Source organism: Acipenser ruthenus, chromosome 6 (assembly GCF_902713425.1).
Source record: "Acipenser ruthenus chromosome 6, fAciRut3.2 maternal haplotype, whole genome shotgun sequence".
Taxonomy (NCBI): domain Eukaryota; kingdom Metazoa; phylum Chordata; class Actinopteri; order Acipenseriformes; family Acipenseridae; genus Acipenser; species Acipenser ruthenus.
In genome coordinates, this window is record NC_081194.1 from 23891245 (window position 1) to 23917977 (window position 26733).

The 26733-nt window shown below is 35.7% G+C and overlaps 2 protein-coding genes across 2 annotated transcripts in view; both read right to left on the reverse strand.

Annotated features, from left to right (window-relative positions):
• Positions 1 to 9904: 9904 nt before the first annotated feature.
• LOC117410394 (protein CLN8-like) lies at positions 9905 to 15277 on the reverse strand. The gene is made up of 2 exons (XM_034016895.3): positions 14736 to 15277; positions 9905 to 14511 (listed from the first exon to the last, which is right to left on the reverse strand). The coding sequence occupies exons 1-2, from the start codon at positions 15231 to 15233 to the stop codon at positions 14182 to 14184; spliced, it is 828 nt and encodes a 275-aa protein (XP_033872786.3). The 5' UTR covers positions 15234 to 15277; the 3' UTR covers positions 9905 to 14181.
• Positions 15278 to 17967: 2690 nt separating this feature from the next.
• Positions 17968 to 26733, reverse strand: part of LOC117410623 (disks large-associated protein 2-like) — a 180497-nt gene continuing 171731 nt past the window's right edge. The window contains exons 12-13 of the mRNA XM_034017303.3: positions 23882 to 24034; positions 17968 to 23683 (exon numbers count right to left, since the gene is read on the reverse strand). Of these exons, the coding sequence (XP_033873194.1) occupies positions 23465 to 23683; positions 23882 to 24034 (372 nt within the window). The 3' untranslated portion in view covers positions 17968 to 23464. The remainder of the gene's footprint in view (positions 23684 to 23881; positions 24035 to 26733) is intronic.

The window sequence follows — 26733 nt, forward strand, 5'->3', positions numbered from 1 at the left end:
GGGCCTATCGGCAACTCTGGTATAGAGAGCTCAGTAATACCTTCCCAATGGGCAGGCATATCCCATACGTAATGTCTTGGTGGTTGTCTTCTCTTTCAGGGAACCAGGGTTACGGTAAGTAACCTAACATTATTTATCAAACAGGAAATACCCAGATACACTTAAAGGGTACAGTGGAGGAAAGGCTCATTTTCGGAAACAATGCCAGTGTTTTTTCATTACAGATGGCCAACTAATGTACAAACAGAAACTACACAGAAAAAAACAAAAAATGTGGAATAGACCAGTTCTATTAGTATGTACAGGAGTTACACTTTAGTATGTTAATAACAAGTGGTATTTGTTCTAATATTAAACTTTTTTTCATTATGTTGTTTTTGAAGCAAAATAACTTAAACCAGTAAAATTTCAATTTACTGTACGTGTGTGTGTGTGTTTTCTGGCTGTAGTACTGTGTTTTTTTCTTTAATGTGTGTATATATATATTTTTATTTTGCTTTGTATTTCAACTGTCTGTATTTTTATATACAGTACGTTTGTACGTTACAGTTTCGATTAGTACATTGTTATGTTGGTTAATTCAGTTAGCTTTAGCTGAAAAACGTTTGGGGAAATACAAATGTAATAACATAACTGTAAAAATGTACGTAAATGCTTTGAACTTAATGTACTGTAAAGTGTTGAGCGTGTGAGAGTATTTTGAAAGTAATAAATGCTTTGAACGTAATGTATGGAGTGTTTTGAGCGTGAGAGTGTTTTGAAAGTACGTAGGGGAGTGTTTTGAATGTAGAAATAGAGTGTTATGAACGTGACCTGAGTGTTGTGAAAGTGACTAGTAGAGTGTTTTGAACGTACACTAAAAACACTCAGAGTGTTTTGAATGTACGTTGAAAACACTCTCCAGTGTTTTTATGCGTGAGTGTTTTGAGTGTAACTACACCGGTCTTTTCCAATGTACATGAAATATCATATTATGAGAGAAAATACTTACTGGTTCTAAAGCAAAGCCCAACAAGTTTTTACTAAGTCAAAATGGGACAGAATACATTAAAAATCTGCGTGGGCGTGGTGTGATACTGATAACTGTTCTGGCCTCAAAAAGTATGTGTATGGAGCTGGAATAGTGTTTTAAACAGCAAACTGATTTCAGTCATATCAAACCAGTTGCTATTAGAAATAGGGTCAGAACACTGATTATCCATTGTGCCTTTTTATCCACTAAGGACATCATCACCAAAATTAAGAGAGTCAATGAAAAGGTAGACAGGAGAAGTAAATTATGATACAGCATTTGTTCTTATAACAATATTTTACAAATCTTTTAAGGAGGCTGTGTGGTCCAGTGGTTAAAGAAAAGGGCTTATAATCAGGAGGTCCCTAGTTCAAATCCCACCTCAGTCACTGACCCATTGTGTGACCCTGAGCAAGTCACTTAACCTCCTTGTGCTTGGATAAAGGCATCTGCTAAATAAACAAATAATAATAACTGTGTTCCAAATGTCTCACAAACTCTGATGATGATTGTTGTAAAACTTCTTGTTTAGTCTTCGTAACCTCATGATATCTTAGGCCTGGAATTGTGCATTGAGTCATAAAAAAATACCAGTGCTGTTTTTTGTTGATTTCAATCATCCTCTGATGATTGAAATCAAACATTCCACAGTTCAGCTCACTGGCAGCTTTTTTAACCAAAGTGAAAGACCTAATAAAAGTGTGACACAAAGAAGAAAGGGAGAAGTGAGAGCAGCTTTTTTATTATATGTTTATTTATTTCCTAGGTTATTTACTGAAAACGCTAGAAGTTTGCATTTGACCAATGAACTCTTTCTTGATAATTGCCAAAATGGCATTTAATCACATTCAATCTAATTGTTGCAGGTTTCTGAGATTATGGTAGTGGTTCCTAACTCGGATTTAGGTTGACAGGGCCAGGCTAATGCATCTGAACTGCACAAGCGGAGGCTGTACCTTTTGCTCAGTACCTTGCACTCTTCAGCCCTTAAGCACAGTACAGAAGAGCCATCATGTTCACTTGTATCATGAGTTACAGAGCTGGTATATTTCCTTTGCATTCATTACCTCATTTTCACCACAGAGGTCAGATGTACAGACCACTCTTATCCTGTACCACATAATATAATGTAAAAATGTAAGGTAATGTAACAAACTAATGCTTCTAATATGTTTTCCAGTTGTTAGGAAACACTGAAAAAATACATCTTTATCACAGAGGCAGCAACTAAGAATGAAACTCTGATCTCCTGGCTTAGACTAACAGTCTCCAGAGCTAAAACAGCCTAACAGAGAGAGCTAATTACCACTACACAATGTCCAAAACCCATTAAATATCATGTTTGTGAGTCTTTGTCACTGAGTGAATTTTACTGCTGTTTGAGGTTGCCTAATACAGTATTCATGTCTTACCAAAGGAGGTCAGGAATTTGGGATTCATTTTAAAAGAATATTGAAACTATTACTAAGATTTCACATTACAACCTGCATGATGAAACCTGTATGAATAAGGCTTTTGTCTTGCTTTATTGAATGCTGAAGATAATGCTCTTACTTAAAACACATCCAGACTTGACTACTGTACAGCCCTGTATTGTGGCATCCGGTTGATACATTTTCTATGCTGCAGGCAACAGAAAGCGTTTCTACTTGGGTTCTGATAAATGGTGTAATCAACACTGGCAGAATTGACATTAAGATTCCTGGTAGTTGTCTTGAATCAACTGACTCAGACCTATTACAGGCACTCCCTCAGTCTACCACTCATCTGTGCTTTGATATGTCTGTATAAATACAAAGATGTTGTTATGTAGCAGTTTCATCGATGACACATAAGAGACCAGGTCAGTGGTGTTTCAACAACCCCAGGCTTGGAAGCTGTACCTTATTCACAGTCAAGCGCTACAATGGCCAAAAAAATGGTGGTGACTTACAACTGAAGTCCACAAATATACCCTCACACACCAATTTAATGTAAGTAGCATCCTTTATGAACAAGCATCCTATTGAATTTAACAAGCAAAACAAGTTTACATAGCTCTAAACTACTATATAAGCAAATGATAAATAAAAAAAGGTTAGAAGACAAGAGTATGAAGGCACAAGATCTGAAACATGGCACGAAACAGTTGATTTCTGATCAGGTTCTTCAGATTACATAGGGACCATCATATTCTCATCTCAAAGTAAGGGAAGGAACATAGGGCGTATGAACTTTTTCAAATTGGCACAGCCTCAGAAATACAATAATTCAATATATGTTTTTTTTTTTGGTTTTGTTTTGTTTTATATAAAGTGTCATAGAAAAGATATATTTTTGATAATAAATGGTGAGTTTTAATAGATTTTATATTTGATCAGTATTAAAATAAAACTAAGAAAGGTGTACCAGCTTTATGTGTCACAAAATCAAATCACTAAAGGTTCAATTTAGCATTTACCTGTTCATAGAAATTGTTATATCCTGTAAATGTAATTTCTTTAAATGGCTTATGTTCTTTGATTCATTAATCCTTTTGTATATAGAACAAAATATATATATATAGCATTTGTTACTGTGAACTGTGCTGCCATGCAAACTGCTTTTGCTGCCTTCCTCACTTATCACCATATCACCCAGGTTTTTGTAAATGAATATGGTCATCACATCGCAATTAGGGGTTCATAATACTGTATTGCAAAACAGAGCTACCATTTTAAATATGCAGCAACTCAGCTAAAAACGTGACTGAAGAAGTCCTAATTTACTGCCATCTGGTGGATGAAGCAGATATTAGATTACATCTGTGTGTACTTAACCCATACTGTGTTCTGCAGTGGAAGGTTAGGCCAAGGTGAAAAAACAAGACTTGAAGAACATTTTCTTACCTCTAATTATCACTGGTGAAGGAACTTTCAGTTGATGCACACTTAAATTACCAATATGAAAAAAAGATTGCAAGTACAGAACATCATTTATTGTATTTCTCAGACACAGTACACATTAAAGCATTCAAGACACTTTGATCCCTAATATTCATCAGTTCAAGGTTCATATTTCAAGTCTTTTTTTTTGTTTTATTTTAACACTGTACAGTGTTTACCTGTAAAACATACACATGTCTTAAATATGCACAATTTTTAATTTATATTTAATACAAAATGAACAAGTGAACAATGGCAGTAAAATATATTAAAATCAAATAAAATCAACACCCTACAATGCTAACACCTAACTTTATCAGAATGAAAAAGACATGTATTCATTTTTATACTTATTGTCACCAATATTCTCTTTTCACAAATCTTACATTTTTTTAGTATGGAAGTGAATATTTATGTCAGATGTTTTACTTTACAGCACCATCTTAAAATTCTCAAGGTTTAATTACTTATGCGATAGTGCCCGTCGATGAAGGCTCTACCTTAGTTGACCGAGACTGGAGCTGCATTGCGAGTCGAGGGCGCTAACAAAAGTCAAGGTTAACTAACACACGGTAGAGCCTTCATCGCGAGGCCACTATCGCTATTAGAAAACTATTTTTCTTTAAAAAAATAAATAAATAACACACTTTGAAAAAAAAACACATTTACCTTGAACATGTAACGGTTCGACTTTTCCACTGAGAAGTTTTAGGAAAATAGTATGAAGGATCACACACATAATTAGAGAAAAAAATACTTTATCAAACAAATAACTTTTTTACTTGTGAGAGCTGCTTATAGTTTACCTGGACAGAGCCAGATATCTGAATGGAGCAATACTACTGAACTGTCCATGTTTGTTGTGGTTGTTGAAAGATGCTGAGCCCCATTAAGCGGACAGGCTGTGATTGGCTGACTTGGCAGTTGCAGGTACGGGATAGTGGCTTTCATCGGTGCAAAGTATTGATTGGCTGATTTTGGAGGATAATAAAATTAATTTGGACCAACTGTATCTTTGTTTAATATTAACTGCTCAGTAGATGTGAACTAAGCTTAAATATACAGCACGTCATAACGAAAAAGCTGTTACCTGGGGCGGATTGATTTTAAATTTGATTCACAGATGATGTGGTGATATTTCAGCTGGAAGCTGATTGGCTGATGATACTGAATCGTTTTCTAATGTATAATAGCAGTAGTACCTAAATATACTGTATATTGAAATGCAATCCACTTAACCAGTATCAGCACAAAAGTTTAGAATCACTTCCATTAACATCCTGAGGCTGCAAATTAATGGTACAGGGGCAATTATAGAACTGCAGAAGTAAATTGAAAATTGAACTGAATGGGGGGTTTATGGCAATTTGCTCTGCGACTCAGAACACCTCTCAAATCCAAAGGTCACTATTCAATCACCTCTATTTAAACACACCAGTGATGTCACAAATCGAGGAACAAACCATTTAGATGGCCTCCAAGTGCTTAATTTGACCCGCTGAGTCGTTCTCACTTCCCACTAATAATCCACTGTATACTAGGCATACCTTAAACCAGTAATGCCTGCTCTACACAACAGTGCAGATATGTTTGCCTGTGTTGTATGGCTTTATGAATTCCTAATGATCAAGCTCTAGGATTTCTAAAGTAACAGTAAATAAGTTATATAAAAAAAGAAGAAAAACACTCAACCCCTTGCTTTTTTTTTACAACTTCTATTGTGTGTCTATTGTTTCTGCTTGAAACAATATTTTCCATACTAATAAACTATTCCAGCAAAAAGTGCTTCTGAAAAGACTCTTCACAGCATATTGTGGGGATGTGAGGTGGGGGAAGTATGTCAGTGTTGCACAGGCTTCGATACACAACGATTCACCAATGGGTTTTAGTGCACAGGGCAAAAACAAACACGCTACCCCACCTCACTTGCTCACAATCAGCCTTAAGAAGGCTGTTACTCCCAGGAACTAGACCCAGACACCAACGATACCAACGCACGGACAGCAACACAAACACTAACCTTCACCAAAATTCATTCTAACATTAACACTCTTTTTATACACCTGTGGCCTCAAATGTGAACAACTGCTGGACTCGGTTATTTTACTCATAGGAAATTAGCTATACAAGGTAACCTGACTTGGAAGTAAACATTTTGCACATAGTTTAGTTCATATTCCGAGGAAACAAGTAGAGCAAAAAGCAAAAGTGGCTCTGTGAACTACATTACCGGGGAAAACTGTGAGTGTCCCAGTTTTCAATCTTAATTTTTTGTACCGGTCAGAAACTGTAAAATTGTTAAATCATACTGTTTTAGCAGTCATTTATTAGGCTGTGTTAGCACCATTCAAAAATAACATAAATAATTTCATGAATTATATGTTTAATCGTTCTGATGATGTATCTATCACGTTTAAATGTTAATAGCTGATCTATTTTTTTAAATCTGTTTTTTTGTACGTTTAACATGTTTTGACTAGATGACAATATAAAATATTAGCTCTGCAATAAATACACCCTATGTTTAAATTATATTCTGTTATTTTAACAGCTTCAGAGTTGCTAGGCGTCAGTGAAATGAAGAAGAAAAAAGTCCTAGTTTTTCACTTTGGAAATCATATATTACATGGACAGGGCGAGAAACTGAAGCACTGATAGAAATTTGGTCAGACACCAAAATCCAAAAGCCGAACTGCACAAAAATAGTAAAATATATGTTTTCTCAAATGACTTTGTTTAATGCCTACACAGTAGGAGAACCGTGCAGAATTGCGTAACTGAATACTGCACTATTCTCCTACTGTAGGCATTCAATAAATATATTAATTCTATTAGTGAAGTGCTCCCCCAGTGCTTTCTTCCACAGCAATAAGTAAGAATCTAAAACATGCTATTAAAGACCAGAGCAATACATCAATAGCTCTCATCTTTCAATATGCCTTGCAGGATATTGTAAACATCTGGTTCACAGATATATAAAATGAACTGAGTGCACCTGCAAACTGCATGTAAACACAAGCGAACTCGGTCCTCGAAAAAAATGGAAAAGGACCAAAAGAAGCTTGCATCCAAACGAACTCGGCCTGTTTGCTCGCAGATAAGTGTGAACAGCAAGCAAATTGATACAATGTTTCAAACGAAACGAACCAGACCGAGTCTGTTTGAAATAGACCCAGTGTGAATGCAGCCTAAGCCAAAACTTAATTCACAAAATAACTGGCATAATTTCAGGAAAACTCTTCTAATCAAAATCATCTGCAATGAAGAATGCAATAACAGCCTAGGGGGTTGCTGCATCTTCCTTTACAGATATATAGTAGGCTGTGAGGTCCAGTGGTTAAAGAAACAGGCTTGTAACCAGAAGGTCCCCAGTTCAAATTCCACCTCAACCACTGACTCATTGTGTGACCCTGAGCAAGTCACTTAACCTCCTTGTGCTCCGTCTTTCAGGTGAGGGGTAATTGTAAGTGACTCTGCAGCTGATGCGTAGTTCACACACCCTAGTCTCTGTAAGTCGCCTTGGATAAAGGCGTCTGCTAAATAAACACATAATAATAATAATAGATACTGCTCAGCAGGCAGGAATACCAAGCAAAGAAGAACAGAACATGTTTAAAACAGTCACTTGAAAATCACTGTTATCAGTCATCACAAACAGTTTTTGCCCAGCCAGCCTGACGATGATAAAAAAAAGAATTTATAAATAATAACCAAAAGGGACATTTTACAATGACATTTGGCAAACCAAAGTGGAACGTTCTTTTCACAATATGTTTTTGCCAATTTGTGAAACACTCATTTTTGCTTTCTAAAACATTCAGCTGGACAAATGATGTAATATGCTTGGATTCTATTGCGACGTGAACTGATCTGCTTAGTAGCAGCAAGACTTACTATTTGTAAAACTAGTTTACAGATAAAACTTATTCTAATGGTCAGTACAATAAAGTACAAAGATTGAACAGAACTAAATTTAATATGCATGTTTATTTTCATGTTTTGGGTGTTTATTTAGGAAACATTCACACAAAAATCCTTATAATCTGTAAATACAATTTTAGAACTATATTAGTATGCCAAGATATTTTTGTACATGACTCAAGTCTTCTTACGATAGCTCCCCATAAATGAGCATATAACGGCAAATAGCATGCTACATTTAAGTTTGTCGTTAACCCATTTTATTTTTTTTTAATTGTCTATGTTAGTGTTGTTCAACTCTTGAAGAAACCAAGGCCCTGCTGTTCCAGATCCCGAACACAACAGGTATTTCTCTCCAGATAATATGTTTATTGAAATTATCCAATGCATATTCTTTGGGCCCTTTCAAAGCAAGTGCAAATGCAATGGCAAAGTTTAATAGCAACAAACACCTTTGTTACATGTAGTGCAGGAGTAGCTCTTTTGTTCTGTGAATGTTTGTTGCTATCTTATATATTATACACACCCACACACAAACAGTTGATTAAAATATTATTGAGCTTTTCTTTGTTTTTGTTTTAATAGTTCATTTTTTAGAATACACTTTCATTCTTTAAGGGTAAAAAATCAGGAAAAATTCAAGGAATGTATCTTCTAATATTCATTTTATTTAATTGTGCCAAAGTTTCATTTGAAATGTTATTTTGAACCTAGGGCCCAGATTAAAAAAATAAATAAAAAAAAGATAAGGTGCTGCCTCAGCCATTATAAAGTATATTGTAGGTGGTACCATCAGTGTAACTCTTTTTGAGGCTAGTGGCTAGAACTGTAAATCTTAAGCTTAAAGGTGTGTCAATAGTTTGAAAGAATCAGAGGTTGACGCCAGAATACACTTCTGTAATGGTTCAAGTTTCTGTTTCTATATTTTCTTTTTTTTTTTAGTCAAATGTGTTTTTTTCAGATTGATCTATGATTTGGGATATATGTTCTTAAAGAGAAGTTTGCCATGGTTAACCTTTCTAACACGAAAATGACACGAAGAGACATAATGGAAGTTCTCTTTTCAAAAGAGGAAATGGCTATTTCTTCAATGACTGGGCAGAAGTCAAACACTAAAGAAAATGCTGTTATGAAACCCCCTTTGTGTAAAAAAAAATTCAAATGACTAGTTCCAATTTTTCACCTAATAAGTATTTTTACTTTGTTGAAAAAATAAAACACAGTGCTGCTGTACAAAGAACAACACTACCTGCCCCACTATATCTATTTAAGCAAATCAAAACCTGAAACGAAAGACCTGTAAACTTAAGGCAGCGGCCATATTATCCACTAAGAGTGCCATTTAGTCCAGGAAAATTATTAAAACTGACATGGAGCATTCAAATAATAAAAACATTCACATAAAATGAAGTAGCCATTTATAGGGCATATAGACCATTCAAACTTACCATTTCTTTGTTTTTTTATTTCAGCAGAAGTGCAGCAACAGTTTCCGACTGTGGAGAAAACTGCCATAAAGACCATAATGGCATACAAACTAAAAGAAGTGGCCACTCACTGCAACGCTAGAGTCCAGCAATCATCTTTTTTAATGTTAAATTAAAAACTATATAAACTAATAACTCCTAAATGCATTTTTTTATTGTTTATCTGTTTTTTTGTCAAAATAAAATATTATTTAAATAGATGTTCATTTTGCAGTTAAATATAATTAAACTGAAAGACATACAAACTTTGAATGAGTATTTATTTTCCTATTGTATAAATAGGTGTTTAAAAGTTTTTTTTTTAGTGTATAGGTAAGAAACCCTCATGAACCCCATTAGTCCCAAGAGATACCCCACAGAAACACCATTAAAATCCCATGAGAAACCCTTGGGAACCCCATTGAAATCCCCATTAAAATCCCATTGAAAACCCACGTGAACCCTATTAAAATCTCATGGGAACTCCATTAAATCCCATGGAATCCCATGAGAACCCCAGTAACATCTATTGGAAATCCAATTAAAATCCTACAAGAACCCCATTAAAATCCCATTGGATAACTGAAATTTAAAATCATGGGATTTTCATGGGTCCCAATTCACCATGGGAATCCCATGGGATTTATTTTTTATTTTTTTTAATTTTCCCATGTGAGTTTTCCATAAGGGTACATCTTCTTAAATGAAGACATAAGTATACACAGTATTTTTTAATAACAGACACTATTTTCAATAATATACATTCTGTTTTTAATAATAGACACTTTTAATAATGCGTAAACAATACATATAAGGAGAAAGGATATGAAACAGACTTCAACATATGACAAGCTTCTTAAAGGAATATGTATTTTTAAATGAAGCAGTTCCTATTAATTAATAGATACAGACAACAAATAGACACTGAATTTTTAATAATGGACACTGTATTTGTATATACTTATATTATATATTTAATATAAGGCATACTTGCAACTTTAGTATCCATGTTCATTTTCATTTTATGTATTGCTCTATTTTGTATATTAATCACAATTCAAATCACCAGACAGTGTCAATTCGTACAGCTAAACATTAAAAACAGATATATATTATTAGCAACTCTGATAAAGACTTTTGGTTATTAACATTTTTACAGGAACCAATCCTATCCTATGGTTTTTCACTTATTGACGACTTTCAGATAATGGCAACTTTTTGATGGCTACCAAGCAGCATCTACTGTATATAAATAAAAAGCTGAATTCAGGAGTTGTAAAACTTCAAGATCATCTCACAGAAAACTCAAAAGGGAGTATATTTTTTTTACTGTTTTGCCACAATTAAATTCGGAACACCTCAGAGGCTTTAGTACTATTTGTAGTAGTGATTTTAATAATAATAATAATAATAATAATAATAATAATAATAATAATAATAATAATAATAATAATAATAATAATAATAGGCCTAATCTACCCGCTACCAAACCAAACCACGCTTCAGTCTTGACTGCTCATGAATATCCATGATAGGTGATAAAGAGCTCTTGTCAGGCCAGGTGAAAACATTGATCGTAGAAATAACAAGTATGTGTTAAGGAGGGGTGTCTCTAAATAAATCTAGTTGAATCATGTTTAAAAATGCAATCTTTTTAAAAAGAGAAGTCTTGCAATAGGAAATGAGGCCGATTTTACATTATATAGATAGAGGAAAGTCACTACCGGAACGCTTTGGATTCCCATGATGCACCGGTTCGACAGGGACGGAAGAAAAGGCGCTGTTAACTATCTTGTGTATATAGAATATCTTTGATTTTATTCCCTAACTTGCACCCAATTGGTAGGTTACATTCGTTCGACGCATTCGTCTGCTGACATTACCCAATGAGCAGGGAAAGGTTATGGATGTACTTCCCGTGTAGGCGTATATTAAACAGGCTTTCAAATTGCTTGGTGAAGGCTGAATTTACTGTAGGTAAATGCATCACGAGAAACTTCAAACTTACTCACTCATTTTAAGCTGTTAGAACGACACAGTACTATATTATCCCTACAGTATCCGAGACTTGACTAACTGATTTGCACTGAAAGTATGAAACCAAATCATTTCATATACAAAAGTAGCCAAGTTAAAGTTATTATTCATATAGTACTTTTTACTTTTTGCACAGTACATGTTTTGTAACTCTGACCCTTTAGTGATTTTTGGGGGATATCACCTTATGTATATTTTGCAGTTTTTAAAATGTTTTATCATTGTTATGGCTTGAAATCACTATAGATTAAATGTAGTAAAAGCTATTCCTGTTCTCTGCCCACAGGTTGTATCCTTTCAATTTCTAGATTGGTCTTTCTGGTCATTTTCTTTGTGCTATGACAGAATACCCACCCTTTTCCGGTTATAAATATCTATCTATCTATCTATCTATATACACATAAATACATACAGTATATATAGTATTTTGTATTGGATTTTGTGACACAAAGATACATACACACAAAGTTTCGGACATCTTGCTACAAATCTGATATGGGTTAAAAAGCAAAACTAAATTTCTGCACTCTGTTGAGATTAAAGATTTTCACAGCCCCAGTAAATACAAAATAAGAAGCCTAAATGAGTAGTATAAAGTTTGCCTGATACTGACAATATTCTTTAAGGTTTGTTTTATTTGGACTATACAATAATCACCTTTAATACCCAAACATTTTAAATTACTGGTACAAAGTTATTCACACTTCCTGTTACAAAAGTCAGAGTTACAGCAGTTTGTTAGCTGTTTGCACACCACACAAAACACCAAATGTATAGTTTACCTGGGGAAAGCTGAGGTGTGGAACATGGTGTCCCAAAAGGCTGCAGGCAGTATTATAAGGACCACTAGAAATATACAAGTGCAGGGATGGAAATAAAACTCCTGTTGCACAGCAGTTTCACCCATTCCAGGTTTTACTGCAAGCTTGATTAACCACAGTGTATAGGTAACAAGCTTAGGTGTGTCTTATTCAACTCACAGTAAAACCAGGAATGGCTCAAACTGCTATACCATGGGAGTCCTATCTCCATCCCTGAAGTGACATCTCTTGATTAAAGTAGGGAGAGTATAGTTTACCAAATGATTCTGGTAGTAACACACACAAGCTTCCAGTATTTATTTTACACATTTTTTTGTGAAAGGAAAACACACCATGTCTAAAACAAATATGGTTAATCCCTGAATGCTTATTGTGAAACAATTTAGAAGGTTACTTTTCACCAAAGTTGATACTAATTTTGTCTGAAACTTTAACTGTTTCTTTCACAAATATGATGCTTGTAGCACCATGGAGTAAACAGCTTTAATAAATAGGGAACATATTGCTTGGGGCTTGCTGTACATCTGCATAAACAGACTTGCAATATCATTTTCAAAACAAATTTCATATGTCACTGAGCAATGAATGTCATTTTGTCTTAGTATTCCACAGGAATACATATAAACAGCCCATCTTAATCCCTGGGGCATGTCATGTTGACCCTGAATAATTTATATAAAAATATTTTTAACTAATTAAGTTGGGCTAATTTTAGGAAAACCCAAAGCTGTTCTCATCAAGTGATGAGTAGGAAGGAATACAAAACCAGCACAAAGGGTTCTGGTATAGTCCTTAATCGAAGCCTATTGTTCACAACTGGCTGGGGTGGGAATACCAAGCAGAACATACTGTATAAGAACATAACATAGTTACTGTAATTAGTGTGCTTGCAGCACTTGAAAATACCTGCATGTACTCAGTCTTTACAAAACTCCAACACATTTTAGGCATCTAAAGTTGGATCATGCCAATACAGACCTGTTACATTTAGTTGTAACTAAAAAAAGATGCAGTCTCTGGTAAAGGGACATTTCCATGCATATGTAATGTCTATTGGGTTTTTAAAAAGCTCCTATTTAAGCATAACCAGCACTGACCCCCACTTCTGGTTCTTTGCTTTTATTGTATACTTCAGTTTGGAATCTGAAGATATTTCAAAGACAATACCATAGAAATAAAGGTTACTGCTGCTTCCTACTGCTCAGTTTCACTCCAGATGGTCTAGCTGGTAATGTGACCTACTGCACAGGAAGTTATTACTGTAAATACCAGTAAGAAAAACAGTTGTGAATTACACTTGGGAATGTGTATACCTTGAATAAAGTATAAACACTTTCATTATATAATGCTGCTCATGTGATTATTTCTACCCAAAACAAGAAGGGTGTTTTCTTAATGCAGTACAGTCATACCAATGTGCCCCTGCAGCTGGTGGGTTTCTGGGGTAATGGTTTAGTATTAAGATCTTTTTGACCATTATGAAGCTGTATACATACAAGCTTACAAACACCTAAACATTCAAAATCATAATTTTGAATTAGACATACAGTATTGTTCAAACCCATTAATACACCTGCCAAACACAAACCAACATATGACTCCCATAATCATCTCATCTTGAATATCAAATTAGATAATATAATATTAAAATTTGATGATGCTTTGGATAATCCGTGGTATTGAAATACAATTTCAAGATGGTTTCCACAGCCATCTTTAATGAGGTCAAAGTCAAGTTCACTCATTTATATACCTTACCCGGTATAGTTTGAAGTCTGCTAGTTTCATGATAGACTGCTCCCCTGCTTCTCTTGCTCTTATGCTGCTGTGTGTCATTTTATTCATTGGCTATGTGACTGCTGGAGGTGGGTTGATCATTTTGTAGTTTGTTTCTATTAATCTTGGCCATAATGGCAGAAATGTCAGTTAGGAACACAAAACAGTCCCCACCAAGTAAAGAAGTAAATTATTTTTTTCCAACTGGTTTTAAATATACGTTTTTAAACTTTTTTTTGCGCTATTTAGCTTACTTTTTTAGGTAACTGGCCATCCTGTTTCACAGATGGCGATGGACCATTTTCAGGCGCTGGCTTGTTGCCACAGTTCCAGTCCACTGGATTCAGAAGCTGCATGGTCTTTTTGTGAGTCCACACTGGGTTTAATATAACAGTAAGCAGGACCAATCCAGTGAAGAAGATGACGCACCAAGGCAGGGCAAATTTTTCTTTAATTTCATCCCAATGACACCAGCTTACCCACCACATGTGGTAGGTGAGCACCATGCGACAATGGAACATGTGGATCATTAGCCACTGGTTGGCCTTCCAGAAGACAGTTTTTGACCAGCCAACCTGAGAATGAAAGAAATAAACAATACAAATTATAACAATCCATAACGGTAAACCCTGCCCCTCCCCTCATTTTGCTGGGTGGAAACAATTGAAATTATCTCATGCAAACCACTAGGACATCTTGTACTCTATCAGAATGCTTCCAGTTTGAGTATATTGACAAGTTATAGTTTACCTTAAAATAACATAAGATAATAGTAAACAAACAAAAAAAGGGATAATACCTTCAGAAATATCCATGAAATGCAAGTGAATGGAGTGCTCATCTCAAATAACAGTGCCACTATAGGTAAATAATGACCAATTGTGTCCCAAATCACTGCCCCAGTAAATCCAGCAAAAGCAAAGAAATGATGAATGACCAAAGGCAAGTTAAATGTTCTGAACACCAAATTGGATCCATGAAGAGCCACATTTTCAAAGAGAAAAAACCCTGTGGCTATAAGTAGGGTAAACCAAGACCAGTTCTGCTGTGTTGTTACTTTGTCAGCAGAGATCACTGGATCTACCAGCAATGCCCACAGACCTGCTATTGCGCTGTGGATCCCAAATACTGCACGAGTAGCTGCAAGGTCCCAAAACACCTTCCTCTTTGCCGACAACGAGCGGTATGTCTGACCGAAGCAAGCTGACACAACATGGCAGAGCAGAAACACTGCCGAATAGAAAAGAAATCCAGCAGCAATTACTTTGTAGCGCACATTCCAAGAAAAATAATCCATATCGAAAATGCTGGGTGTAAGAGAGCTCTCGTGATTTGAACTCATCTTATGACTGTTGCCTAACACAAGAATACACCAGAAGCCAGCTTCCCTAATATGATCTGATCTGAAATAACATTTATCCTATGCTGCCTACGGGAAATGACCATATTTGGTCATAAATATGAACACTTTCTGTTTAAGCGCTTGTAGTTTTGGAACCTTAAACGAGAAATTAACCGGGTCCTTTTTAAAACACAGTCCTGTTTCACTATCTGCAGGTGTAAATAATGAACTGCCATAGGCAACGTACTTACTTTGCTGTGTTTTGCTCCCGTTTTAGCTTCTGGTAGCTCTGTGTCAATCCGTGCAGTCTATAGCTTTCCGAAACACCTAAACACAGCACCGGTATTCGTACAGCTTTTACAATGCAGTGACAATGTTTCCCAAAACACCTACACCATTCCAGTCATGTTATACTTGCAGCTGTGCTTGTTACTCGTTTTATAAGTTGCTTATTTTCTCTGCTTACTCGTTTTCATCAGTGTTGTAGCAGACTTGAGCAATATGCACCGTTAGGGTTAGGGTTAGGGTTAGGAGGCACAGGTGTCGTTGTCCATCCATCAACAGTCCAAAGCACCTTCGACCATTGTTCCATAGTCCAATTTCTGTGTTCTTGTGCATATTTTAGCCTTTTAGTCTTGATCCCCTTTCTTAACAGAGGTGTTCTTACTGCAACACATCCTTTAAGTCCTGATTTCAAGAGTGACCTTCGTACTGTTGATTTGATGGACAACGACACCTGTGCCTCCTGCCAATTCTATTGCCAATTCAACTATTTTCTTCTTTTTATTCCTTAAGGATATTATCTTCAAGTATTGCTGTGACTAAGTGGCTTTGTGGGTGACGTCAAAACCAAAAAATAAATGCACACAGGGATACTGGATCACGGGTGAAACTGAGGCGCTATGGCCGCACTCAGTTTTTATTAAATAATAAACAGACTTTATAAATGAACACACAAAATAAAGGGCACGATGGCCAAAACAAACAAACACGGAACACAGATAATAAAACGAGTATAAATATATATAGCAATTGTTCTTTCTACAGACTCATGTCTTTTGTCCCGCCTCTAACACTCTCTTCCCTGGAACTAGTAAACGGTAGGGTTTTATTTATAGTTTGCAAGCCGAGAGGTTCATTAGCTAGTGTTTTGCATGAGTTTAAATATAAATGCGTGACTGTCAGCTTATTTAATAACCATTAGCTGATCAGTCACACATTCCCACTAGAGTAGGCTACACCAATACAAAAATACAAACAGTAACAAATAATGGTGGATGCCATTTCGATCATCCTGTGTTCTAAATCATAATACACAATAATCATATGGGCTTTCCACCAGTCATCTATATAATAAATCATAATACATAATAATAAGGGGCTCCCGAGTGGCGCATCTGGTAAAGGCACTCCGAGTGGAGTGCAGGATGCTCCTTATAGCCTGGAGGTCGCCGGTTCGAGTCCAGGCTATCCTATTGTCGTCCACAGATGGGAGCTCCCAGGGGGGCGGTGCACAATTGGCCGAGCACCACCCTGGGGGGGAAGGGCTTAGGTCGGCCAGGGTGTCCTCGGCTCACCGCGTACCAGCGACCCCTGTAGTCTGGTTGGGCGCTTGCGGGCTTGCCTGTAAGCTGTCCAGAGCTGCGTTGTCCTCTGACGCTGTAGCTCTTGGGTGGCTGCATGGTGAGTCCGCAGTATAAAAAAAAGGCCTTTTTATAGACAGTAACTATGCATACATTTCACAACAATTTTGAAAACCTTCATAGCCATGCACCCAAACCACTGTAGTTTGTGTTTTAATTGGTGCTTGTATTCCCAAATGCCTTTAAAAACACACACACACAACAATCTCCATATTCGATTTTCTCCAAAAAGTTTTAATTGCAATTATTTACAACAGATGAACATCAGCAATACATAAACTATTTAAAGAAGCAGGATTGTAAAAAGAGAGATGGGGCAAAATACCGAAGCATGTTTCTTTATAGTCAGCAGAAGATGAATGAAATCCTAAAAAAAAAAAAAAAAAATTGTGCAAACAGAAAATATTAAATATTTAAAAAAAGTAATCCAAGAATCAATCTGTAGCAGAAGGCAATACCAAAAAGCAATGGAACAACATATTATAGAATCAGTATTAGTATCCTGCATGCCATAATAAGACTTAAAAGAACCCAAAAAAGCATGAAGGAGAGCAGAAAATAGTTCCATTTAAATGAAGCATATATTTATATATTTATATATATAATTTTACAAATAATGAATATTTAGTATTATATTCATCCTCTTTATTGATATATTTAAGATTTCAAAATAATTTAACTTAAACATCTATCTTTTTTCTGACATTCCTTAATCCACTTTTTTATTTTTATCCTCTTCCCAAAAAAAAAACGATTTTTGGGAAGAGGATAAAAATCAAAAAGTTTTTCAGTGTAGTCCAACTGCTAACAGTTCTGTATAGGACCAGGCACTGAATAATGGTACAATTTGTTATTCTACCGATGTCATTTTCTAACTAAATACACATTTGAATTTTTAATTTAAAAGGTTGGCTCTGTTAGTAAATTCAGTTCTTTCTTCATATTTACATACATAAGAAGATTAACATCTGATATCATTTTATATATATATATATATATATATATATATATATATATATATATATATATATATGTAATGTAAGGCATTTGTCAAGTCATATTGCAAGTCCCATCCCTGCATGGAATGCACAGGTATTATTCCTCAGAACACCCCCAGCCAAACCGGGGTGCTCCATTTACATTGTGAAACGCATTGGCCACGCATTGTTTTATATCTTGATTAGATCTACCTCACTTTCCTAAGCAAAAACCTCTCCATACGCACCCCATTAACCTTTAAAGAAGCACTCCTCACTATCTAAAAAAACCTCCATACACACCCCATTAACCTTTAAGAAGCACTCCTCACTACCTAAAAAAAACATCTATACGCACCCTGTTAACCTTTAGAAGCACGTCTCACTAAAAAAAAAAGTCTTTGTATATAATGACGGTTTTGGGAATGGAGCTTGTCTGTGTATCAAAATACTAAGCACTGACTTAGCATGCCTAAAATCATATTTTAAATAAATAAATGTATATAGCCATCTTTGTATTATCATTCATATATATATATATATATATACCAGGATATTGACATGGCAAAGTGCTCTGCTGTGCTCAGGCTGGCATTGATTGCACTGATATGCTTTACCCACAAAGACCTGCCTACAGTACACATACCTGTGCTTTATTGCACTTGTGGCAGTAATATTAATACTGATAACATTACATCAGTTTTGGCAGTCTCTGTTATATACTATTAAAAAGCAGAATATGTATTAGTTTGTAAGTTAAGATGGAGTCTAACCTTTAGTTAGTACAGTTTCAAAAAGCACTTTTCTATTCTTTTTGGTCAAAACGGGTTATTGATATAAATAAGTGGAGTAAAGAAAAAAAGTATTATCAGAGAATACCTGGTATTAATAAGATACTGTAATTTGAGCCGGCTGTGTAAAATACATATTTTTCGTAACAGAAGCATACTGCATCTCCTTTTCACAACAAAAAATGGCACATTCATATATCAGTAAATAAATAAACAATACAGCAAAATAAAATCAATTGAATATGATAAAAAAAGAACACTGGCAAGTCTATTCTTGGCACTGATGTAAAGAGAATATAGTAACAAGGCTCAATGTTAACTCTGCAATCAAGTTGGCTAATTTATAATAATGTAACCTTTGTAAGACTGTAACAGGTAATTAAAATCTGACCATTGGCTATCATAGATTGTGACCACATGTGGACAGTTTATTAGACGGTAAAACTATAGCAAACTCAATTCAAGTAGACAGCAGTGTTTTAGTTTGTTGTAAAGGTTATCATGTCTGATGTAACTGATAATAATGATGCTTACACAAGGCTGAGCTTAATAATAGGTGTATTTTCAGTAAATAGAAATATAGAAAACTATGATCTTGAAATGAACTTTCTTTCTCACACACTGTTTTTTTTCTGTAGTTTATTTTTTTAGCTGCATTTTTTTTTTTTTTTTAGGATTTCCTGGTAAAATGTACTACACACTTACAATATGATTTGTATTGAAACTAACATCAGAAACAAAGACGAGTTCTGTAAATAGTATAGCTAGGCTCTGGATACTGTACAAAATTGTTCAAGAAGCCTGAGGTACTTTTCATAACACAAGAGCTTTCAAGTTCACAAACAAGGACAACAGGAACCGTGGAAAACTCCAATTTGAGGTCCAGTTGGGGTTAAAAAAAATCTTAATTTCAATTCAGCTAATAAACTGATTATTTTCCATGGCAGAATTTTGCAGTCTTAAATAAACTCAAATGTGGAAAAATGAAACACAGAACCTGTTGTCTCTTTTTTTTTTTTGCAACTTTAGGGGCTGTACATTCATAAGCATTTTTGCTTTCAAATGTGGTTTAAGGCTGTTTGGTACAATAAATGCATCTAATATGAGATGTAATTTTATAGGGATGTTCATCTAGTAATTTTAACCTATTCTATGATCTCTTTTTATTTTTTATTTTTTTTTATAACATTCATGTTAACACAACTCTATACTGTCATCCATGCTCTTTCATTTACTTTACAAGGTAAGGTTGAGATTGACCTTTTTCTCCATTTAGAACACTGTAATGTTCCTTAAAGACAGTTTTAGGGATTAAAAGAGGTTTGGTATTCATGAAATCTTCTCCACTGTCATTTAAGAGGGTCTACTCTCTCGTTTGAAAACTCACTCAAACCAAGCAAGTTTAAATGAGGACTTTCACCTCTGGAGAGCAGAAGTAACAAAGGGCTCAAATCTGTCCTGGTTGACAAATGAAATTAGTCACATGGGGCCCTATTCATAAAAGTACTTGCCGACTGTTGTAGTAAAATGAATTTTGTTTAAAACTAATGAAAGTCGTCCATATTGCTATTCATAAAATCATCTGAGAATACGGGCGACTGTCACAAAGCACTTTATGAATGGGTATACAGTCGCCTCTTTTTGATGACCTCATCAGCATTATTAATGTTCCCTGGGTGATGTCAGTAGCTGTTGCAAAAAAGAAAAACGGAATCCACCGACAGTAGCCTACTACCGAAACCCGAGTCTGCAGCTGCCAGCCACGGGCAGTTTGCAAAACCTGATTCCGATGCCTCTATCACATCTGCCAAAAATTCAGGACATGTCATAATTTAGAAAAAAAAAAAAAAGATTTTTAAATAACTACTTTGTATTTTCGTTTTGTTTGGCAACGCTGGTAAAGACATTTCCATACGCACACATAAGATTTCCATTCTTAACTGCAGGACCAAAAAAATAAATAAACTAAACAACAAGCACTGTAGGAGGTTGTTTGAATAATACTGTAATAATAATAATAATAATAATAATAATAATAATAATAATAATAATAATAACAATAAAATTCTATTCTCAGTCTCTCACTTGCTCTCCACTTCACAGTGCTGTTTCAAAATGATTATGCCAGCGAATATGTTCTTGTGGGAGTATATATTTATATTAAACATTTTCCTTCATATAAAGCCACAGATTTTTTTTCAAAGTAGGCAGTGTTAATCACGGGTATGTCAAACTGTACAACAGAGCAAGTGTAATAATAAAATGTCTTTAAAAAAATAGTCTGCCGAGGCTGTCGTTAGTTTAGACTGGACTGTAGAAAGCGTTCAATAACTCCTAGTTATCGACAGCATTTTGCTGTCGTTTACTCTCACGAATAGCAGGTTGACGCTCAGGACCGACGAAAACTTTATGCTAATGAGGTCATCGTTAACCTTTCTCTCAATTCTTTAAAAACATGCCTTCACAGACGAAAATCATTGGGGCTTAACGACACATCTCAATTATCTCTTATGAATAGCAACTACCGTTAAATAGGCGGAATCCGATCATGTACTCCTGTTTTCTCATTTCGACAGGTGTTAACTCTTTATGAATAGACCCCATGGTCTCGTGGTCTTTGTCCCCCTGTATATTGATCCACATCGCAAAACCACCTGTAATGAACTCCCTCTTGCCTGTGACAGGCGTACCTGGGCCGCATTAAATGAGATGTGTCAGTAGACACATCTGTATACCACATCACTCAGATAATAGGGACCATAAAATACTACACAATTTGGCACAGTACTAAATGGCATAGTAACTGAGAGAGGCATAGTACTAAATGGCAGGTGCTCAGATGAGGATCAGTGTGTGCTCACATATGTTAGGAAAGGAACCCCAACATTGGAAAAGTAAAATAAGAATAAAGTGAATTAAACAGAAGAAATAAACCACCTTTAAAACAGCTGAGAAAGTTTTCATGGTCCCAAAGTTCGATGAAGAAAGGGTCAACTTAACAAATTGTATTGCCTTTTGTATGTCTGCTTCATACATTCAAATCCTTTTTGGACCATGGGAATCATCACAGATTCATGCAGACTAAATACAGACTGATATTATCTTATTTTACTTTTAGTAAAAAGCTAACACTCATTACTACATTCATAACAACTGGCATCTAAAATCAGACTGTTTTTTTTTTTTTTAACTGAAAAAGAAACATTCAGGGGCAGCCTAATTAGTAGTTATAGCCCCCTAAATTTTCTATTGAATGATTATTTATGTATATGTTAAATGCAGATTTAAATACTTGCTTATTTCTTGTTACTGCACACATTTTAGGTCAGTTTGGTTATTAAAACCTGGTACACACTGCCAGATATTAAACATGTTTAAACTCTGCGAGCCGACTGAAATCAATCAGCTGATCCTGTAAAATTGCATCGTAAAGCATAACACACCGCAACTGATTGCCAGGGGGTCCAGGGCTTAACAGATGCTATTCTGAACATACTGTTCACTTTGCTGGTAGGTTTCTTTTTCTTAATGAACATGAGTAACATTAGTCCAATATTTCAAGTTCACTGGTCCCCTAGTTATCTGGCTCAGGGTATGTTTTTCTTTTGATTTCAAAAGCAACATTGTTACTGTTTTCCATCAGGTAGGTTAGGACTTGCATTCATATGCAGGACACTGTCAATGACATTTTCAGTAACAAGCAAGAGCAATCACTTCATATCTAGCTGTACAACTCAAACAATACATTATATTGCTTGCACACCCTTGAAAATAAGTATGATGGCATGCCCATTTTAAAAAAGAGGTTACTGTACTGCACACATCTGATTTTCAGAAATGCATAACTAAGCGATGTACAACATACAACATACCTACGGATAAAATGCATTGATTCTTTTTTTTTTTCTTCTAGTTGGCACAGTTACATTTTATATTTCAAATCATGGCACAGAATTGTTAATGGTTTCTCTTCAATGAACAAGATAATAAAGCTGTATGACAGTGTTTGGCTGTTTGTGTATTAGTTGGCACATGTTTGTTTGTAGATGCAGCTTTCTATTTGTACAGCCTGCTCCTTCTCTTGGGAAGAGGGGAGTGGGGTTTTCCATTATTTTCAACATTTACAAAGCAGAGCATACAGAGGTAAGAAAAGGTGATTTCAGAAATGATGATGACACACTTAAATTATATCAATAATTATTGAGGTATTTCAAACAACAGCATTATTGTGTTAATTATGCAGTGTTCTCTGAAGTTCTAATAACACAATCAGAAAGTGAATCTTGTCAATTCAGTAATCGAACGATCAAGCAACCAATACATTTCATAGTACCCTAAAAAAGCCCTGATTAAATAATGTGAAGAGAGTCATCAGTTCTGAGCTACCTTTAAACCAAAGACTGCTGATGCTGGGGGGTTTATAAAAAGTTGCACTTTGTGAGAAACCTTGAAAAAGTTGAAATAGCTGGACAACCCCATAGGTACATTTTGTGCTGAGTGATATGATCATTCTGAAACAATTTTTGTATTGAAGAGATGCTAGTTCATTCTGAGAGACAACCAAGGTGAAAGGGGGCCTTTTCCAAACCTTGCTTCATTTAGTCTGTTTGTTACCAAGTAAGAAACCTAAATCTTTTTTTTTCTTTTTACTGGGCAAAATAAATTCTGTTCAAGGTGTTGATGACACAATGAACACCAATGTAGATATAAAGCAATACATGAAAAAAAAAGTTGAATATGGTTTACAAAGGGAACATTCCGAAGCATTCTGTGTCTTAAAGTCTGGTCTGGGCCTCTGGGATGTAAATCTCAATGCTGTCGGCTCGCTCTGTAGCTGAGTTCTGACGAAAGGAAGCCGCCCTCTTGACAGCCATAAGCCGTCTCCTGGCTTCCTGTCGCTGTCTGTCTGGCAGGTCCAGGGACTTTTCTCGCATGACAGCAATTTTTCCTTTTGGGGGCTTCTTTGGTACAGGAGGTGGGATTTTCTTTTCCTCCTGAAATATAAAAATATTCTTAAAAAACAAACAAACACATAACTGCAGTCCATATCGCAAATTTTTTTTTTGGTATTCTGTGTCACTTGGGGACGGTTGAGTTGTATCTTAATAAATATAAATAGAGAGACAACATCACAAAAGGACACAAATTGAGAGCAAGTCCATTGTTTTAAATTCCCACAATGTTGAACTAACCTTCTTTTCCAGAGTTTCAATGGGTCTCCAGTCATTATTCTTTATCTGTTGCAACTCATTAAATTTCATGCTGACATCGTCAATGGAAAGCTGTAGAAGATCCCAGAATCCTGCCAGGTCTTGAGAGGTGGGCCTAGGCATTGCACTGGGGTCCTGTAACGATATAAAATGGAGTTTAGACACCCTGGTCCCACAATAGACTGTTAGTGCTTTTCTTGGGCTTAAGGGTATTTGCAATTATTTCCAGCAACAAGACATCCCTTATCAAATGATCTTCAATGGCAATGCTGTGGCACCCTCCATTGTGTTGGCATGGATATCCATCAAGGACATAAACACCACATTGCAGATTACCATGACCTACACCCACAGAATAAATGCCCATGCAGTTTCAACATGACCTACATTCTGAAACCAGCGGCACAATTTCATCATATTTGAAAGAACAGTTATCAAGATATACTGCAGGTATAAATGTAAATTTGACATACAGATGCCTCAATCCTAGCTGCCGAGGGTATTCAGTTAATTCAAAGGCAAAGGAGATGCGTGCGATTGATATGCCTTTTCATGTCACAGAATCACACCAAGCACAACATCTCAAAACAAAATGTCAGGGTTTTTATATCTGCATCAAGTTAATCCTTCATTTGCTTTAATACAGTTCCAACTGGAAGAGGCAGGGCTGGAGTTCTGTTATGGCCAATGTCTGTTAATTCCTACACATTACTACAAAAAGAGAAGGTTTTTGGATAGTTTCTCAATTGCTCGCTTATTCTAGCAGCTTATTCTAGCAGCTTACTACAAAGGGGAACTACTTCATACAAACAATGCTTGAACTGTATTCAAAGACCAACATGACCTTTTGGATTTATAAATAATTAATTAAAAAAGATACCAAGAAAAGGAAACCAATCATCTTGGGTGTTCACATGTCAGGTTTATTTTACTCATGAGAGGTTGGCTAATACTCAACTTATCCACTGTTTGAACACAAACAGTGTTCAGACTATCGGTTTAGATCTGATGTGTTTTGTAAAGCACAAACTAAAAATGTGATTTGCAACAATTTGCAGAGAAAGGATCAGTAGTGTGAATGTTAAAAGTCAGAGGAAATGGTTTAACCACTACTTTTGTAAGATACTTTTTTATATCCTGCTAGAATATATATATATATATATATATATATATATATATATATATATATATATATATATATATATATATGTGTGTGTGTGTGTGTGTATATTTCACTATACACAAGAGATAAACATATCTGTGCTATTTGCTTGCTTTTAATATTTTACAGTACACAAAAACTAACACTAGAGGGCAGCATTTTCCTTGTTTTAAATGCTGGACTTAGAAGGACTTCAAAACAAAATGTACTTTTTTTTTTTTTTTTTTTTTTTTTTAATTTAGTCGTTGCCAATCAGGTTTTATTATTTTCTCCCCAATTTGAAATGCCCAGGGTCGGCCAGGTCACCCTGGCCGACCTAACCCTCCCTCCCCCTGGACGACGCTCGGCCAATTGAGCGCCCCCCCTGGAAGCTCCCGTCCACGGTCGGCTGTGGAATAGCCTGGACTCGAACCGACGACGTCCAGGCTATAGAGCGCATCCTGCACTCTAGTGAGTGCTTTTACTGGATGCGCCACTCGGGAGCCCAAAATGTACTTTTTAGAAACCCTTTAAGAATATATATATATTTTTGAAGTTGCTGAATTTGGAGGACTCTGCAACTCAAGTATGCAGTACATGGCTACACCCTACATGGTCTGTTAACTGAAACTGACAACACCTCAACATCTGTAAGCAATTCAAATATTTTTACTAAGGTACTCGGTATGCATTTTTCAGGGTTTGGACCAAAATAACACTCACCTACAATGCACAAATTTTGCATTGATTGTGGCTCACATGACTGATTCACATAAGTACATCATTGTCATTACTGAATACAGTACTGTACGAGCCAAACACATCCATACATAATAGACTTCCTGCTGTTTATTCTGTACCATATATGTTGTTTCCAAGGCTAAAATGTGTTAGTTTGGGCATGGTTTAGACCACCACATTTATTTAACTTTTACCTGTAGCCAATCAAGTGTTGTACCAAATAGCAGTTCATACTTTCATATTGTATATATGTTTAAATACTTTCTGAATTACATCAAGCTTGTTTAATCTTCCTATAAATACATCTAGTAAGCACAATTGGTGTGTATTATTATTTATTTCTTAGCAGACGCCCTTATCCAGGGTGACTTACAATTGTTACAAGATATCACATTATTTTTACATACAATTACCCATTTATACAGTTGGGTTTTTACTGGAGCAATTTAGGTAATGTACCTTGCTCAAGGGTACAGCAGCAGTGTTCCCCACCATTGAACCCACGACCCTCCGGTCAAGAGTCCAGAGCCCTAACCACTACTCCACACTGCTGTGTAGCAGATTCTGAACCATACAGTATACACTTTATGACTGTATATTCATGGTGTTATTTGTGCCATAATTATTGTTTTCTCCTTTTACTTAGTAGTGTAAATTCACAGCCTACTCACGAGTTTCGTAGAAATGTAAAGGCTAAGTCAACCCCCACAGTGAGTCCAATCAACACCTACTCTTTTTAAAGACGCTTCAGCTGATAATGTAAAACTTATAAGAAACAAAGTCAATGTTTCTGCTAGTGCCTTAAGTACACAAGCAGCCAGTCACGCCACCCAAGTGGGCCACTGATCACACATGTAGATTTTTGGGGCTTGTAGCACTGTGCTGTAACATTGAAAACGAAATGCCGGATAGCACCGTCAGATCCGCTTTCAGTTTAAAGAATCTCGAGAAA

Coding starts and splice junctions, on each gene's coding strand:
- LOC117410394 (XM_034016895.3), bottom strand. CDS start 15,233: ATGGATTATTTTTCTTGGAATGTGCGCTACAAAGTAATTGCTGCTGGA. Junction 14,512..14,735: donor TTTCATGGATATTTCTGAAG/GTATTATCCCTT, acceptor TTTCATTCTCAG/GTTGGCTGGTCAAAAACTGT.